General features: G+C 28.4%; 2 protein-coding genes across 2 annotated transcripts; one reads left to right on the forward strand and one right to left on the reverse strand.

Annotated features, from left to right (window-relative positions):
• The first annotated feature begins 5,892 nt into the window (after positions 1 to 5,892).
• On the forward strand, positions 5,893 to 7,752 carry LOC119683474. Its single transcript, XM_038097157.1, has 2 exons — positions 5,893 to 6,213; positions 6,276 to 7,752. The coding sequence occupies exons 1-2, from the start codon at positions 5,967 to 5,969 to the stop codon at positions 7,673 to 7,675; spliced, it is 1,647 nt and encodes a 548-aa protein (XP_037953085.1). The 5' UTR covers positions 5,893 to 5,966; the 3' UTR covers positions 7,676 to 7,752.
• A 5,875-nt stretch (positions 7,753 to 13,627) lies between these two features.
• Positions 13,628 to 16,964, reverse strand: LOC119683475 (regulator of gene activity-like). The gene is made up of 2 exons (XM_038097159.1): positions 16,540 to 16,964; positions 13,628 to 15,192 (listed from the first exon to the last, which is right to left on the reverse strand). The coding sequence occupies exon 2, from the start codon at positions 15,168 to 15,170 to the stop codon at positions 14,142 to 14,144; it is 1,029 nt and encodes a 342-aa protein (XP_037953087.1). The 5' UTR covers positions 15,171 to 15,192; positions 16,540 to 16,964; the 3' UTR covers positions 13,628 to 14,141.
• Positions 16,965 to 20,414: the final 3,450 nt, after the last annotated feature.

The following is a 20,414-nucleotide window of genomic DNA, read 5'->3' on the forward strand; positions in this document are numbered from 1 at the left end:
TACCATTTTTTGAACATGAGTACCAAACGAAAAAAAAAGTACCAATTTTGGTACTAAAGTACCATAAGTGGCAACCGTGATTCCAACTAGTTTGCAGCACAATTCTCGTCTCTTCTTTCTAATAAGTAATGATTTCATTATATTTTACATCTTTTTCTTTTTATATATATTTTTTTTAAAAGTCATTACATCGCTGTTTTGAGAAATGTTTAGTATTTATTTCAACAAAAATTTTATCTTCGAATAAAATACTGAACATAATATAGATACCTATATATTATAGTATGTAGGTACTAGTAAGTCAAAAATATGCAGTATATGTGCAATATATATGTATCTTTTAATACATTGGTTTTCGTTATGTGAAAAATTTAATAATATTAATAGTTATTCATAATTGTAACTAATTTATTTATAATATCAAAATATTATTAATAATTATTATTTTCCAACTAGTGTTTCTCAAAACTATAAATATGTTATATTGCTAAAAAGTCGAAAGAAAACTTACGCTAAAATAAAATAAAAATACATATTTTTAAAATAATTATTATAATATATCAATAAATTTATTTAAATCTGTTAAAAAGGAAAATTTTTATTAAATGTAATTAAATGACGTGAGTGAAGCAAACTTAACAATAATAAACAAAAAATAAAATAACAATAAAATTATATAAAAATGTACAAAAAGAACATATGTAATAAAATGTCAGCAACAAATATAGCAAAAATAACAACAATATCAACAACAACAGCAGCAGCAGCAGCAGGAGCAAGAGCAGGAGCAGGAGTAGGAGCAGCAACAGCAACATCAACAATAGCAAAAATCACAAATGCTGCAGGCATTAAATCCTTAAAAAATTATTACACAACTGTTAAGGATAATACGCGCAAACATATAAAATATCGTCGTCCGACAACATCAGCAGCAGCAGCAGCAGTTGCAGCAATGGATGCTGGCAACAACGAAGGGAACAAGGCAGAATATTCAACTTTATTGGCGGACATACCTTTAAGCGTAGTGGCAACATTAAAAGCAGAACCATTGACTGCAACAGCAGTAACAACTCGAGATGTTGCCGTTGCTGTTACTGCTGCTGCTACGGCAATTGTATCCGAATCAGCAACAATTCCAACGTTAAAACGTAAACAAGTTACAAATACAACAACTGCTCAAAATGTAATTACGAAAACAAAAAGAATTCTGCTAAATACAAAATATATATCAGCTTCAGATGCACTCAAATACAACTCATGGATATATTGCCTCTGGATATGGATAGCAATTTCATCACTGATGGTCGTACAATGTATACCATCGCCCTCGATACAACCGCCGCAAAAAAGAGGTAAGGATAATAATTTCATACGAATAGACGTTTGTACGTAGTACGTATATATATACTTGTAATCTTGTACTGTAATTGTGGGGCGTGTTCGACTTCATTCAGTGTGCAAATAAGATTCTAGAAAATATTGAAGTATATATTCCTATATTGGTATGATTGAGCTCCATTATGCGAAAATTTTATAAAGAATTTTGATTTGTGAGAAGATGGGGTGTGCGAGTGAAGTGTATTTTGCTGTTATTTACAGCGCAGCTTGTTAAGTATTCTTCTTCGATTATTGAGTTCATTGTACTGCAGGCTTCAGTTGTTGAGATTGAAAATCAAGGATTTTTATTCTTTACAGACATTAGTCATTAGTCATTAGTGTTAGCAATTAGCTTAAAATTTGTTAAGCTTTTGAGTCATGGATTATAAGTCTATACAGATATTAGTCATTAATGTTGGTAATTGATTTAATACGAGTATTTACACAACAATAGAAAAGACATTTATTTACCACTATTTATTTCAATATAAATATAATATAAAATTAAAAATTTTATAAGTAAATTACAATTCTTATTATAATAAATAATTTTATATAAATATAATAAATTATTATTATTAGTTATCCGTACAACTGTTTCAAATATTATCAAATCTTCATCATCAGTCCTCTTTGAAAGGACTCTTTGGTTTAATTGCCCATACATAAATTTTACTGAGCAACACCCAAGCTTTAAACCCTGCCCAATTTGAAGCATAGACTCACTTGTTAAATCCACGAGCCAACGCCTGTACTTAAGTTGATCAAGGTTGAAGTAATTTAAGTTGATTAAGGTTGGAGTAATTTGAGTTGATCAAGCTTGGAGTAGTAATTTTCAAAATTGTGTTGTTTTTAAATTCAAGAAAGAAGTTGGTCTACAACTAATATGATCTTTACACAACAAATTTAAGGTTTCTAACGAAGGCGTGTATTCAGATTCCATGTTTGTTCACAGAGCAAATTAAATGAAATAAGTGAATAATAAAAAGCAAATCAAATTGAGCTATAAGGCAATAATTTTTTTTTTTGTTTTTGACAGTAGGTGGATGCATCGAAAACCACCGTGTGAGACTTGAACCCACTAAACCACCTCTTAGAAATTAATGGAGAAGATTTCCACAGCATTGTGAAAACTTCATTTCCTCTCTCAGGGGAGAGAAGAAAAAAATTGACTTAGTACCTTAGTGAGATAGATTTATCTAAGACAGAGAGTAAGGGCGTACATTTTTTGAGTTAAATCATCACCTAGGTTTTTTTTGTCTTCTTGTGCCAGAAGGTTAAAACAGAGTTTAAATACAACAAACACTTATACAACAGCAAAAATTCCAGAAGGTGATCTATCTAACAACCACTCTAGAGCGCTGGTTTGTTCTTCATCTGGTTCGTTCTAACCATAGTAGAACAATACTCTTCTGTAAAACAGACCTGAGATCATTCGCTGGTTCGCAGATGATCTGATAGGTTACCATGCTCTACATTACCATATTAACAAAATTGGTTTCTTTCTTTCAAGTCTTCGAAGTATGATTTGTATATTCCCTCTTGACTAAGTTATTTTACAACTATTTATTAATATTGATCCTAAAATGCATATTTTAAGAGAATAATTAAATAAATATACATAAAAAGTCAATTAGTGCAAATAAGTTGTTTTATTATTAATTAAATTATTTTTGCATCTGTTGTGCGTCTTCATTATAAGAGTATGTATTTCATTAATATAGCTTTTATATAATTTAATCCAATTAAAATGAACTTAAAGGACTTCTGTACATTTCTCCACTGCCTTCTTCTTCCACTTTTCTATGTGACTTCAATTGCCACAGTGCCGCAGTGCAGGAGGATAAACTTTCAAGAATTAATAAGCAAAAAAATAATATTAAAAAATCGTCATTAATATTGACGTGGGTCCATCTAGTCTCCAGTCTTTGCGTTTGACAGTTAAGCGTAAACTTTTTAATTGTTAATTTTGGTTTTAATTGTTAATTTTGTTTTTAATTGTTAAAATTGTGCAATATTGTTTAAGATTGACTTAAAGCAATTCATTAAAAATATACAATAAAAAAAAAATATCAAATAAAAAATGCACATAAATGGAATAATTTAATATTTCATTTAAATTTACATAATTAAGTATCATTTGTATTGGGTTATGTGGAACACACGTATCTCAAATTGAATTATTTATTTAAAACAGGATAACATACATTTAAATTATTTGACACAAAAAATAATTCATTTTTTTTGACATCTCGTTTCATATGTATTAAGTAAATTAAATTAAACGCTACAATGATTAGCATTTTCATTCTCTACAGCATTCAGTTCAGATACATTCAGTTTTTTATCTGCACCTACATATCATTCCTACATATCATTCCTAGGAGTCGAGCGGACCGGAGCGTTTGGTTGGAATTTTATTTATAGTTCAATAAACCGCATTGTGGCTTTAGTTTTGAGTATCCCTTCATATAAAACATTGTACAAAGCTGATTATATACACTATAAACACTCGTAACGGAGGAGCATAAAAAGTTAATTATGCATTTTAATTTGTAAATATTTAAATCTATATTTTGTTTTATTTGACATGCGGTAAGCGGTTTATTAACCATGCCATGGATTTCAATGCTTTCAGCATAAATTTGGAACACGTGTCAAAGCGCATTTTCTCGTTAAGATTCAAAAGCCGTTAATCGTTTTTAATTGACCAGGAAACAATGTAAAATTAATTAAGCAAAAAGCTAACTATATATAGAGTTTAAAAAAAAATTTCATTCAAAATTACGAGTATTCGAACATAGAGTCGACAATACGAAAAACTTTTTAAATATGTTTGCAAAATGCAAGTGATTCAAAATAAATATATATGGTCTTTGTGGTCCCGAAGAAAGTGGTCCGGAAGGGAAACTTGTCAAGTAACAAAAGAACTTGACAATAAACTAGCAAAGTGAATTCTTAGGGTCATGTTATGTAGAGTGTTACGGGGGCACAGTAAAAATGGCTCTTTCGGGCTATGACAAAAATGCCTTCAAAAGCAAACGAGCAAAAAAAGTCGTTCAACTAAAGTAATAATAATAGTTAATATCTGTTGTTCTATCACATAAGAACTTAATTTAACTATTAAGGTTATTCAACGTATTACACTCCATCTGTTTCTTCTCCAAAAGATAGTCTGAAACGTCATATGTCCAACGTCATATCTGCGTAATGGCCAATTACATTTGGTTTGGGGAATATGGATTTTGGGTTGCTTTACGTTCTTACATATTACTTTGAATTTATTTTTAGGGAAACCACTGTCCTATATACGGTTTGATAAGTCAGCGACTTTTTGAATAAAACAAATTTTTTTCGGCAAATAAACATTTTATTTTTCTACATAATCATCTTTTAGCTCAATATATTTCGCCCAGCGTTTTTATGATTTTCTTATTCCCTCCAAATAATAGGTTTTCTCAAAACCTTCAAAATACGCGTTTGTTTCGGTAATGACTTCTTCATTCGGCTCAAATTTCTTACCGCCCAGCTATTTCTTTAGGTTTGGAAATAGAAAATAATCGCAGGGGACTAAATCTGGAGAATATGCTGGATGGAGTAGCAGTAATAATAATAATGGATTGATTTATATCCATTATGCCCGCTTAGTATGATTTAAATATTATTTTTTCATTGACTTACTCAATTGCTAATACTCGTAGTCCAAAATTATTTACGGATATTTAAAGCAATAAATGTTGAGGACGTACATATATTTGCAAGTGTCGGAAACTGCTGTATGTTAGCTCATATATGTTATCCATTTTATTTAAACTAAGATTTTTAGATTTGTATTTTAAGGAGTATTTTTTTCATAGGTTTAAAAAAAAATTATAATTAAATTAATTAATTAACAAACTTAATTTGTTATTGTATATAATAAAATTATATTTTGTGGATATTATATCACGTTTTTTAAGCTCAACCAGTATAAATCCATCGTTTGCCATTTGGGTTTAGCTAAATATTCAATTTTCCATAAGTACATCCCATATTTTTTTGATTTTCATTTACTTTCATATATATGACTAATGTATTGTATACCATATTATTTGACTGCGGTTAAACTAACTAGCGACTATTGTTTCATCGTACGTTGGGCATTAATCGATAAGTGGATTAATATAGAATATGAACGCAGGAGCCCCTGTCCTGTTTGATATTGAAATGTGATCAATGAGGGATATTTTAACTTTCATGTGTAAAGCGAAATGTTGTAGTACAAATTATCTGATGGAAGCTTTTGTTCCTGTTGTTTATTGACCAGATACCTACGTACTACAATGATATATTTGCAAAAATTTCAGAATTGCATTTCTTTCACCAAAATTTGTTAAAAATATCAAAATATAGAAAAGTAGGCTTTCAAAATGATTGAGTTCAAAACTTTTAAAACTTGATTATCAAAAAATTTTATTTCATATAATATTTTTTATTTTATACTACTTTACAAAAATCCGTATAAAAATTCAAAACTTTGGCTTGTAAAATTAATTCAAAATTAAATGTACCGAAAAAACTAATTAGGCAATATAAAAATCTTTTTAAGAATGGATCAATATGCAGCATCAACAATACTAGAGGATCATGAAAATAAATACTCCTCTCTATTGGCTGTGAGGCTCGTCATCTCAAGTGGTGAAGGTTACTTTATAAAAAAGTTGTCCTTCAAAAAGTGTACTAAACAAATCACAGCCTCGAGAGAAGTGAAAAAAGCAATCTTGCCATTCAAAAAACCAGTTGAAAGAACATCCGATTCAAATGCTTTGAAAACAGAAATAAAATTGAATATGTCAGGTATTATTCAATTTTAAAAATTTAATTAAATTTAGAGAAAAATATTAACATTTAATTCATAGATGTTCCACCTAAGCTCCATTCATTCATTTTTGTGTTCGACAATGAAGACACGAGATATGAATATGTTACTTTAAACAAATTGTTTAGAGGAAAGCATAATTCGTCAAGCATTTTTGGGCATAGCGATAAAGGATCTCTTTGCAGTTATGAAATTTCAGCTCACGATGATGTAGATGTATTAAGGCATATGTCTTATTCTTTTCGAAAAGCCACGAAGACAAAGCGCGATACATTTATTCCATCCAATATGTGTGAGAACAAAGGAGAGGGTGACCAAAAGAAGACGGGTAGCCATAAAATCCTACTTTTTGAAGAAAAAGAGACTTATGAACCCAGCTTTTGTTATAATGATGATATGGTTAAGAAGAAGAATGATAATCTAATACCATTTGTTGAATTTGCAACTAATGAATACCAATTTCCAACAAACCAAAATGCGCTATCAATTATTTGTGAAAAGTCATGCGATTTTGGTAACAAATTTGATGAAGAATGTATTCAATTTACTTTGACTCTTACAAATACTTTTAATGATAGCTTAACAGAAATGTTTTCTGTAAGTCTTAAAGCTAGCATGTCAGAAAATATTTGTTTTACAGATCGAATTATAAATAGTAATGTTGAGCAAAGTAGTCTAAATCATCTCATATTAAATATTTTCAAATATCTCCATAATAATCAGAGATTACAAATCCAAGACAAGTCAGCAGTGCAGCATGAATTACTTTCAACTTCAGGAAAACTTGAGGTTCGTAGCGCAACACTTCCTTGTAGTTTAAAAGCAGTAACTGGACTTCCTTATTGGTCTATAGACCAAACTGGAAAGGTTCGTAACACAACACTTGCGCGTAGTTTCAGAGCAGAAATTGGACCACAATATTTGGCAAAATACTTTAGTTCTATGGTTAAAAATTTGAACTTTGATAAGCGGTTACTTGGAACGAAAGGTAGCAAAAGAATGCTTCTTAACATAGAGCTTAAACCAAAGCAACTAAAGGTGCAAGTAGAAAACATCTTACTTGCTAGACCTGTCCATTTTTTTGCTGGTACCGTAGATAGATATGCTGACATAACTCGTATGTTGCGTGGCGAGACACCACAAAGGTGCCTGAAAGTTAAGCCTCCTATGATGTCTAGTTTATCTGAAAAACGTATGCTGATAAATAAAAGTATTTGCATGACTAAGACAAATAAGTCTGAATCGAAAAAAAATGTATGTCCTGCAACTTTGCCAAAAGATTCATGTTTAAAATGCAAGGAAGTTGAATCAATATCAGTTAATAAAGAAAACTTATTGGAATCAGAGGGTCTACTTTTAAAATTGATTGGTACAATGAATTTGTGGTCGATGCTATTTTTGTTAAAAGCAATGGTCGGTGCCTTCGCATGTACAAAATAAAATATTCGTGAATTCTATTTAAATCAATAGTTGATACTTTCGAACAAAAAAGAACTAATTGTAATAAAAGTTACTATATTTTTTAGAAAAAATTTCCAGAATATATTTCATATTAACATAAGTAAAATGATAATACTTTTATTTTTGTAGTAACATGATTATAATAAGCATCATTATAGAATCTCAAAATATATTATACGAAGGATAGCTAAATTCAACTGTAACTGTAATTTTTAAAAATCTATAAATTTCTTATTCGAAATTTAATTGTATTCGGACCCAAAAGAAAAATCAATAGAAACAATTAGAGTTTTCGAAATCACTTCAAAATTGCACGTTACACGACTGTAATCTTATGGATTCTTAGAGAAATGACCGTAGAGGCCCTTGTGCAAATTATATATAGCATAATAAAAAACAGTGTGTCAGCCATATATGGTTAACATGTAATTTGGGTAACTGTGTAGAATTATGATGAAATGGTACATCCATCTCATCGAAATGTTTATTTACAAATGGCTTTAAAGCATTTTTGCGATGATGTTGTCTTGTTGAAATAGTCACACTTTCTCACTAAAACCCATCATAACCTATTACTTAAGAGAACCTTCCATGTTGTTTTCCATGGCAAGCATATGCATCAACATTGACGCAAACCCCGAAAATTAACGGAACTGTAATTGCGATTGATCTTTTATAGTTATAACAATCATTAGTAAGTCAAAATCAAATTTTCAAGATGAATTCAGAGATAATCTTGTAACATCTTTCTCATTTACGCACCGCCAGATGAATGTACCAGAGAGTTTATGGAAAGAAACTCAATAGTACCATAAGCAGCGTAATGAATACTACATGGATAAATGTCTTTGTCTTGGGATTACTTAGTAAACTATGTAATATCATAGCTGGCACAGAAAACTTGTACTCACGATGTTGCTATTTGTCAATTTAATAGTTTCACACTTTAGCAATTTAGTACGAGTTTAGAATGCAAAATAAAAGTTATGTTGATGCAATTTAGTATGAGTTTAGTATGCTAAATGAAAACTGTAATGACGCAATTTAGCAGGAGTTTAGTATGTTGTATAAATACTGAGATGATGCAATTTAGTACGAGTTTACTATGCTAAATAAAAACTGTTGTAAAGCATTTTAGTACGCATTTAGTATGCTAAATAAGAGCCGTAATGACGTGATTTAGCATGAGTTTAGTATACTTAATAAAAATTGTGATGAGGCTAAGGGTTTTATCAAAATATTAATTATTGAAGATAATTAATAACGACGTTTAAATAAAAAAAAAGTTTTTTTTTTATAAATTTATTATATATAAAAATATATAGTTTATTGTATATAAATGTATATAATTTATTATATATAAATGTATATAATTTATTATATATAAAAATATATAATAAATTTAATAATAAAGTTTTTGTTTCAAATTTCGATTCAAATAACTATGACTTAAAATCTTGATATAGAAATCTTAATTATAATTTAAATATCATATTTTAAATAAGACACTTACCGCAATAAAATAAGTAAAAAATTATGCAGTTTTTATTAAAAAATTTCTATTAAAACTTAAGAAATTATCTTCACTTGCTAATCAGGCTTAAGTAATTTTTTGCACAATGTTCAAACAATAAAAAGGACCAAGGACCAAGAAAAAAGGATAAAGTTAACTGCAGCATTTGCTATTTCTCTAGTTTTTCTTTAGTGCGGGAAAACGTGTGCTGTTTACTATATACGTATACCATAAAGTAACCATTTTCAAATAAATTTCGCTTAAGTAAAATAAATAAATCAAGTCCTGAGAAAAATGGTAAAAATTTTCAAAGAAATATGTTCAAAGGATATACACATCATTACAGATGTATAAGTGCACATATTTATATGTATGCATAACTGTGTGATTGTGAGTGTGTGGGAGTGTGAGTGCGAGTGTATCAGTAGTTGTGAAGTGCAGTTAATAATTCTTTGCAGCGGGAACGGCTTTTGTTCCATGACAAAAACAATATGTACGAGTACCACGACAATGAACATAACAGAGAAGCTAGTTAAGGAAAAATAAACCCAACCGACTGGTTACCAGACCACTGTTTGTGGGTTGAAACAGCGGCTTGGCTTGTGGTTACCTTGGTTTTTTGGTACAAGTTTGGCAACAATAACCATTTTCGTTTGACTGGAAATATTAATTTATTATCAAAATGTACATAATTACAAACACACACACACAAACAAATACTTACAAAAGATTCCTTATTAAGTGTAGAAATGTGCGTGTCCTGCTGATAACTTTTTAACATTTCCCTTCTTAAGGTTACTTGCTATGTTAGACAAAGTTTTAACAACAATTTCTACGCACTTTCTTTTGCTTTCACTTATTTGGTCTGTTTTTTTTTTCTTTACAAAATACAAAATGTCTACATCTTTAAATTTCCGGAATGACTTCTCGCTGTCTTTAAGTGTTTTGCGTACTTCATGGAACAAGGAAAACTGCGCTCCAACATTATTGGCCATGAAAGCAAAATAGTAAAATTGTAGATAGAAAAGCAAAGTGCTGTACTCAATGGCAATAAAACAAAAAGAAAATTTTAAAACTTTTTAATTACCACAAAGCAAAAGTTTAAATTATGTTTTTAGCTAGTTTATAATGTTTTCTTTTTACAGTATCGTTTTTATGGTAGTTGGACCAAACTTTCAATGCTAGATATGAAACTAAAGTGGGTTACAATAAAACATAGCCAAGGCACCAGAAGTTTGTGTTTGCAGAAGGAAGAAATAGAGGCCACTTGGAAAAATGAGTTATGCTGATGATGTTGAGATATCACAGTACTTCAATTGTTTATAACTTTCAAGAGTGAACAAATTTAGTTAAGGAATTGCAACACTTAACCAACTGTAATGAAGTTCATATACTTTATAATTTTTACCTTTATATTGCATTTTTAATTGAAGTTATTCAAGAGATAAAATTGTTTGAAATATAAGTTAAAATGAAAAGTCACTTTAAAGCAAACTAAAAGTATGGGGTCTTTTATAAAGTGTAAAATAGTCTTCACCTGAGTTCAGAGTTTAAAGTTCGATGAGCAGTGGCTTTTGATGCAATGATACAGTGCAATGTAGGAATGAAATAGCCATACTTACAAATAGGTATGAGACAATGGAATAATAAGGATTGTGCCAAGAATGTAATAGAAAATGAAAAAGAAGGGATAGTGCATTTATTTCTTTAATGAAACACCATATAGAGCCCGTCTCTCTTAGTCTGGAATTGTTAATTGTTAAAATCCATGAAATACCGTCCTTGCTGTTTACAGTATATTATCTCTCCATTGAATTATCAACGTAACATAGAACAGGAGCCAAGAGTAAAATAAATAAAGCATGACCACAGAAAAATGATAAAAATTTTCAAAGAAATTTGTTTGTTAATGGGGAGGATCTATTCCCTTATCGTATCTCTTCCGTGATAACAATCATATAAATGATCTTGCGTTATTGTTTATGTAATTAAATATTACAAACTTTTGCTTGACAGAAACATGATATTGGAAAAATAAATTTGCCATTGTTTGTCATTTTAGCATTGTTTTTAAAAAGTCCACTTGAGCTCAAATAATGGCACATTACGGTACCATAGGCGTAGCATTGGTACGTACATACATAGATTTAAATCAGTATAACTCGGAAAAAGTAACGACTCCCACATTAAGTAAAGGAAAATCAACCTGACAGTTCTATAAACTTGGTCAGGTCCCTACAATTACAGGGTGATAGCTCAGTCAGATCAGTGAGAAAGGGGGTTCCGAAGATTTTTGATCTTCTTCTAGCTAAAGAAGGGCAGTGACACATGAGATGGATCACGGTCTGCTCCTCATCCTTAGAGCTATAACCTCGACAAAAGTTGTTGTAGGATATACTCAGTCTATAGCATGCTGAGCAGGTTCCGCCTTAAATTCTTCATTTCTTGTCTAAATTGCACTGTGTCAACCGAGATATCCTAGACATAGATATAATAGGTGCCTCAGTATTTTCTTTTAGAGTGTCGATAAACAGATAATACAGTAGATTCGACAGATCAGGCCTTGTTTTATGCCATCCTCCAAACCAGTGTCCTGTTAGAATAGATATTAACCTAGATATTTCCGATTTCCTTCTATATACCTATGTATACGCCATATACTGAAAAAAAAATTATTTTTGATAATTTTATTTTATTTATTTTTTTTTTAAATCTTGAGTTTTTTAGTTTATTGATTAATGTTTTATTAGCTGAAGCGCTCACTTGTGTTGACTTACAAAGCCTTGTAGCTTTAGGATAGATTTTCCAAACGATAAAGTGATGCCACAGACAAATAATATACTGATTGCGAATGCAGAATAAAAAAATGACTTCCTTTTATTTCATGGTAGCCAGCTAAAAGCTTTGAATTTTAGAACAATTAAAGGCAAACAAAAGCTGCGTATAGCACAATGATCTTAAGTGTGCGAATCATAAAATGATTTTGTGCAAGAATTATAAATTTATTATTTGATTATAATGATCTTTTCATTGGTTGTTTCTTGATATGTTTTATGTTAAAGACAAAAGCACACTTGACATATTCGAAGCAACCATTTCAACTGCTACGATTTCTGATGTACTGATAATGATGACGTCATCATACTTATTTCACCCAAAGAATTTAATGGGTGATAATTGTATCAAACAAAACAAGTGTGAGCAAATAATTTTTGCGCAAAAGTCTGTTGAAGTAAATTAGTTATAAATCCATTTAAAGTCTGATTGGACGTGAGTGTATAAGTACGAAACGCCCAAAGACTTCTTTTTATTTTTTAGTTAATAAAATTACTTTGCAAAAATAATAAATAATGCAGTAAATAGAATATTAATAAAGTATAAAAGTGTCTTGCTACTGAAATGTTTTCATAAAATTGTGTGGAAAGTAAATATGAAATATAACATTTCTTATTTTTAATATTGAATTATATTGTCAAGCCAAAAATAATTATGTGAAAAAATATACTAAATTAAATTAAAAGTAAAAAAAAAATATTTAATATTCTGCTTTGCAAAAATATCCTAAATAAAATCAAAAGTTAAAAAAATTATACAAAATAATTACAGCAATATTTTATTTGAAGGTAATTTTAATCAAAATAATTTCATTAAATTATTTTACATTAAATCTTTTTTTTATATAAAAAACTGTCTGATTTCGTTTTTATTGAGAATTTAAATTTTAAGCTTTCTGAAAGGCTTTACTGTTAAACGTTAGCAACAACAAAATATATAAGCACAAAACAATTTACTGTTAAATATCATTCAGAAAAACAAAAAATACTAAAATAAAAAACTTTACTGTTTATATTCCAACAACAAAAATTCAATCGCTATGCATTAGTATTTTTTTACTGCAAAGCATATATGTATGTGTGTGGTAAAGTTTCATATAAATTGGTCTAATTAAAAGTGAACAAAAAGTACGATTTAATACAACAAAAACATTGCGCTTTCTCGCTCACACTTTACACTATACACAATGCACAAATTGCAAAAAATAATACTGGACGTTTATGCAGAACACAACACATTGCTTTAAAAAAAACAATATGCTTCTTCTTTAATTTATTTGTGTAGCAAAACTTATAAAAAGACACTGTCAAACCGTGTACAGATTCTTAAACTTGCTTCAAGCCAACAGCGTTGCAATGCACTGTACAGTGTCTGCTGGCGTCTGCTTATGAGCTTCACTTTGACTTTTGTTTTGGTTTTAGTTTTTATATGCGATTTTCTTTTTTATTTTTTTGTTGTTGGGACACTTTTAAAATATAATGAATGATAAAATAATAATCAAACAGTTTTTTTTACAAATTAAATATTAGTAAAATATAAAAATTAATTTAAAAAAAATTAATTTGAAAAAAATTAATTTAAAATTTTTTTTTGATTATTGCGAAATACTTTAGATGCTTGAGCCGATGTTATATATAGTAAAAGTGTTTTTAATTTAAATTTAATTAAATGAAGGGACTATTTGATATTACTTGAAACTAAATTTAGTCAGTCTTGTATAACTACTAGTATGTATTAGGTATTTCCTTAATACATATATGCAATACTTTTACAATAAATCCATCATTTCTTTTCTATTAATGGCATATTTCACATTCGTAACTTAAGTCTTAAAATTGACTTAAGTAATGCTTAAGTCATTAACTTGGCTGACTTAATCCATGCTTAACTCAGTTTTAAAACTTAAATTATAACTATGAAATCGTCTATTAGAGATGCAAAAAATATTATATTAAAATAAAAGTTATATAAATTTAACATTTTTAAACGGGCAATATCAAAAGTATTTCGATTACACAAATGACTATAAAAAATATATTAATTATTATTAAATATACGAAATGTTACTTTTTTTTTTGCAAATTCATAATTTTCTGATTAAATTTCGTTATCACTTGCAGTGTCTCGCTCCAAAAGATCGTTGAAATTTAATACTTTATATTGTACCAGAATTTTCCAATCCTTGTTTTCAAATATTTGAAACCGGCCGATTATTCTCGATCCGTAATAATCATAATTTCCATTTGGTAACAGTTGTAACCACTTTTTCATGTAACGATGATATCTCCAACCTCTATCGAACAATTCCATAGCAGCTTTTATTTGCATAACTTCGTTAGTGTTAGTAAAGAATATATAAAACAATAAATCTTGAGACATATTTCTAACATTAAATTTTGGCAACTTTTTGTTTACAAAGTTTGGTAATTTGTAAACCAATCGATCATATGATGTTTTTGTATTACCATCAAAATTAAAATCCAAAGCACCACCAAAATATGGTAACACTGGATCTGCAGAACATACATCTATACCAAGCTCGTAGAGATTCATACCGGTAATATGTATGGATAAAAGATTACGTTTACCGCGTTCAAATATTGATTGCAGGCCCATTAGGCCGTATCCGTCATTTAAAACACTACTTGGCATATTATATATATTACCTTCTATGTCTACTGCTGTAGGTGGACTTGCATTAGTTTGAGTCTCATTTGATAGATTTGGAGAGGCAGTTTTTTTGTCTATTTTTCTTTTATACGTTTTTTCATCATCAGGAACATACATAAATTGTTTCAGATATGGTGAGAATGGACGAATTTCTTCAGCAACTTTTTCATCTACACCGTTTGACTGTTGATTGGAAGATAATGAAATATTTGCCAAAAGTTGACACAAATCAAAATCTACATCTGATGTTACTGGTTCCGAAATTTTAGCTTTGGAGGTGTCAGCGATATTTTCTGACTCCTTTTGTTTACGATTTGAACGTGTTAGGGAAGCTGACAATGTTGGATAATCAGTGTAATCTAATAGGTTAGGCACGGGTTTTACCGAACCTTCTAGAGGTTGGTTAGTGTCGCCGGCAAGGTCTTCATCTTCATGTTGTTGACGTGATGGATTCATTTCAAAGTGTATTTTTTTAAACCTAAAAAGTTGAATTATTGATTAAAAAAAATGATGTTGAATAAAATTGAAAAAAGTCTTATAATTTGACATAATAGCTTATGTCATTAATAGTTCGAACATAATATTAAATATTAAGGATAATGGTTTTATTATTATTATTATTGTTTATATAATAAAAGTTATTTTTAGAATTTAAAAGAAAAATGCAATTTTGTGCCGTAGTTTTTAAAGAAAGTAAAAAAGGAAGAGCGTTCTATATAAAATTAGTGGTTATAAAATCTATTTTTCTGATGCATTATATATACAATAGCGACATCATTGATTTCATAGTATTATATGTTTTATACATTTAAAAACTTTTATTGTTATTTTATAAAAAGTCGTGAGTAATTATTATTTTTAAGGAAAATTTATTATATATCCCGTTCTTTTTCAAACTTCTGAGTCAATTTTATTTTAATGTTAAACTAAAATATGTTGGTGCTATTCAAAGATATGTTGGTACCATCGAAAATGTTCCAAATGTTGAAAGTGTTATAAAATCAAATAAAATTTATGATTCAATGCAATTAATAAAAATTAAATTTACTTCAAAATATTCTTAAAAGATTTGCATTTTAAAAAATCAATGTTTTTTATATATTGTTTGCTTATTTTTAATTAAATTTAATTGATAATCATATTATCTTGCAAAATTTCTTATAATCTTTGTATAAGAAATTTTTTTGTGCTTGGCAATGCTGATTTAATCTAAAATTTTGGTTTTCTTTTGATTATTGTTTCTTATTTCATCATTTAATACTTTATGTAAAAAAAGTGCATAACGAAAGCACAATTATGATTTCGATATATATTGATACATTGAGCAAATTTTTATTGCACAATACAAGAGTATAGGAGTACTGCTTAAAAATATTTTATGCTTTTTTTTTTATTTATAAAACTATTTAAAAATATTTTTAAGTTTCAATGTTAACATGAAATATATCACGCGCCCCAGAAATTGTAATCGAGTCGAAAAGTGTGAAAATTATAACACTTCAAGGACGCAATATAACACAGCGTCCATATTTCATTACGTTTTATCCCTATTTTAGTAAAAATTTTGGAACTAACAATAATCCACTTTTTATTACTTATTACTTATTATTATTTTTTAATTATGTGTGTATGTGATCATGATACTTGCGCGGTTTAGTGGGCTTGACTTTAATAGGATATAGATTTACTATCTCTACGTTTTCACGCACTTTGACAATTTCAATATTATATTATTATACTAATTCGAGTATAATAATATTATAAAAAAAATAAATAATATTATTATAATATAGTTCAATATTATAAAATTATACAAATAACTCACCTGATGGAAATAATGTGAATTTCAAAATTTTCTTATTAATTTTTATGATGGCTACAGTCGCAAATTTTAAACCTATTCGTATTCCGATACGACCAAAATTTGCTAATAAAGCGTGATGTGAAATATTCCGAAATGTAGACAATTTCCAAAAAAACAATTTTAACCTTCGCAAAGGACGAATACTCTAATTAAGAATTGTTTAATTATTGAATTAAATTATATGCACAATTTTAAGATTTTTCACGATTTTTTTCAACACTTCTTCCCCCTTTCAAAGAAATTTACGAACTTGCTCGTCGTCTTACGGATATTAACAAGAACTGCTTTCACAGGAAGTGAGATTGTCAAAACAGTTGTCTTTGACGCCTGTCAAAGAGCGTCCAAAAACTTTTGACAAAAGCATTCGAAAATGGATGATACAAAGTACAGATTTATACTTGTATATATATCAATATCAAAATAAATATTCATGTAATTATAAAAATTAATATTACAGAAAACTTGATAACTTAATAATTTTGAAAATTAAAGTAATTAATAAAAAACAAATGTCTACGAAAAATTATTCATATTAAATAAATAATATAAAGACTTTCAGGCAAAAAAAAAATTAATATTAACTATGTTTATATTATCGTTTCTAAAGCATATTCACAACTGATTATATATTATATATATATGCGTAGTAATTAGTTACATTATGTTCATTCAGTAAAATATTATTAAATTCCTAAAAATGAAATTAAGTTAATTTGCAAAGTGTTCATACTGCCACAAATTAAGAAAATCATATGTTTTTTGTTTACAAATGTTTACAAAAACACCAAACACCATTTGTACCTGGGAAATTTTAAAGGTAATTAATCTAACTAGAAAGGATGGCACTTAGTAGTTTTATTGGCTTTAGTGGATTTCAGATATGTGGATTATTATTTTTCACTCTATTTTAAATTAATAACAGTTACAGTTTTTTCTGTATATTCAAATTTAACATCAATGTAATCTCTAGCTTTAGGAAAACCTTGTAACCACAAAAATTTTTTTCACTAAAAAAGCAAAATTATAAAATAAAAAAAAATATTCAAATTTAAAAATTTGCACTACATTCAAAATTTTTTACTGATTTTAAAGTCAACTGTTTTTAAAAAAAAGTAAATTTTTCTGTATCTTAACTTAGCTTTTGCTTAAAACTTATCTTTTGCATAGTTGCATTTGAAATTTTCCTTAAATTGCTGAATTGCATCAAACTGAATTTTGTATGAATACTTATTATAAATTACAAAATGTACCTAACAATATAATTATAATAATATATAATAATTATAATATAAAATAATATAATATAAAATAATTATAAAAAAGTTTATATAAAATATATAACATACTATAAATATTACTACATTTGTACTGATTTAATCAAGACAACTAAACTGAATATAGGTCGCACGGAGTATAACACACGTAACTTTAATAGTAACATGTGTCTATACTATTCTGTCTGAAACTGTAGGTGGCTTTTACAATAACCTAACGTCTCCGACCCCTGCACGTTTTAACAGCGAACAGGGAAGGACGTATTGTCTTCATCATATAATACAACATACGTAGCTTTAACAGTTATCTGTGTCTGTGTTATACCGTCGGTGAAACAGGGACGAGTTCTGATCAGATATGGTTGTCGGAAGTGGCAGGGTCTAATTAATTAATTGTATACAAATTAATTCTAGAAATCTTCAATAATTAAAACTTTAAGTACCAATTTTTTTGTGTGAAAATCTTTTGTTAAATTTAATTGAAGATTTTTTACGTCAGTTCTGACTGCTATAGCTTTCTTAATAGCAACTATTGTATTTAGTACAGACAACAACAAAAAACTGTAAAATTTTAGTTAATTGAATTTTTGTTTGACTAAAAAAAATAGTATCCAAATTGAACAATTAAAAAATAACTATGATTAATTAATTCAATTATTCTTCAGCTGGTTTATGATTTCGTTCCAATATAACTCAATACGTAAATTTGTTAATGAACTTTCAAAAAAAAATTAACAAAACTCCAAGTTCAAACATATAAGTCAAGTACATCTTTGTCAGTTGACTAATGAACACTCACTTTGAGTATAAAATTTGGCGGGATACGAGTTCAACCCTTGGTAATTGCAGTCTCAAAAAATTATTTACGAACAATTTAATATAAGAAATACTTTCAAGACCATGATGATGATGGGTATTTGGCAATATTCGAAATAGCCGAAAATTTAATCAAATAAAATATTAAAATAATTTTTGTTATTGTAGTTCACTTCTATTGGAAACTTTGCTGGCAAATTTTATTAAAACTGGTATTCATTACTTACAAATAAGATGCCTTTTTATTCAACGTCTATAAATCTTTTGTTCTATAAAATGCCTAACTAAGTAGTTTTCTTCTCAAACTTCTCTCTCTCATTGTTAACAAGGTTTAAGAGTTCAATTTATCAAAATAATAAAATGGATTTCATTTTGTGTTCTCAATAATACTACTTTGTATCTGACTACATCAACTATTTGTACTCATATGAACTCATACATATGAGTATGTTCAGCTCTAATCGAAAATCGTAATTATTTTGTCACACATGAAGTTACATTCTCCTTTCCCACTCAATCAATGCAAGTATGAAAGGACTGAACTAATTACATCAGGTACGTTTGGAGCAAATAAGGTTAATGAGAAATTAATTAATTGAAGTGTAAAGGATACACTCAAGAAAAATGCCAAAAACTGTGTGCAAAATTTCTGTAAAGTGTAAATTAAGGTTGTTGATGTGTGCATGAGTCCGACTAATTGAGTTTGGGATTGCATCAATGGCAATTTCGTATTTAATGGATCTTTTGTGTTCACATGCAAGACCTATTAACTTAAAGACACATTTGTCAGATAGTATGAGATATGAGGTAACAAATGAAAAAGAAAATTTATTATATGTGCTGAGTTGAAAAAGAATTATGGTCAACAACATTAAGAGAACTGTACTTAGCAGTGATCGAAATCATATTAAACTCTGAAAAAAGTTTCTGCAAATATTTAAGAAATGTTCATATAAGTTTAAAGGATATGGCAAATATATTTTATATAGTAGCATTAACAAAATAGTTTAAAATTTAGTTAGTTTCTAATAATTCAGAACTAGTTACTTTGCTTCAGTAAAGTTATCTACCTATTTACTCGCACTTATTAGGATAGGTCTATTTTTAGTTAGTTTTAGGTATGTTCAGATATCCTGATAAATGTTATTCTCTTCTTACTGTCAACGCACATATGACGATTAATGATTATCCTGATTGATTTCATATTAGATGTTAAATAAAAAATTTCATATGTTTTATATTAATGGCAACTTACCATTGTTAGATTTAATAATATATAGCATTAGTTCATTTGAAAAGATATTTCTCACTTAATTGGTCTTTAATAAACTAATCTAATACTAAAATTGATGTTAAAGTCAGTTATGACGATAGTGGCTATTTTACTTAAAACAAACTATTGTATTTAATATAGAGATTTCGAACAGTATTGAATAGCAATAGCAAAATTTTTTTTTATTTTTTACTTAATTAAATTCCTGACTGACCATACAGCTGTTTCGAGTATTGCCAAATATCTATTATTAGCGACCTTGAAATTATTTCTTTAATTTAATTATTTATACATCATTTTTTGAGACTGCAAGTACCAGGAAATGAACTCGTGTTCTGCCAAATCTGAAGCTCAGAGTCAGCGCACCTTAACCAACTGACCCAAAACTTTTATGTTCGCACATTTTTATGGAGTTTTGTTACTTTGCTGTGAAAGTTTTATTAACAAATTCACTTGCTGTGTCATATTAGAAC

Source organism: Teleopsis dalmanni, chromosome 2 (genome assembly GCF_002237135.1).
Source record: "Teleopsis dalmanni isolate 2A chromosome 2, ASM223713v2, whole genome shotgun sequence".
NCBI classification, from domain to species: Eukaryota; Metazoa; Arthropoda; class Insecta; order Diptera; family Diopsidae; genus Teleopsis; species Teleopsis dalmanni.

Excerpts from the sequence above, each read along its gene's own strand:
- LOC119683474 (XM_038097157.1), top strand. The coding sequence starts at position 5,967 with ATGGATCAATATGCAGCATCAACAATACTAGAGGATCATGAAAATAAA. Across the intron at positions 6,214-6,275 it reads AATAAAATTGAATATGTCAG|ATGTTCCACCTAAGCTCCAT; the intron begins GTATTATTCAAT and ends TTTAATTCATAG.
- LOC119683475 (XM_038097159.1), bottom strand. The coding sequence starts at position 15,170 with ATGAATCCATCACGTCAACAACATGAAGATGAAGACCTTGCCGGCGAC.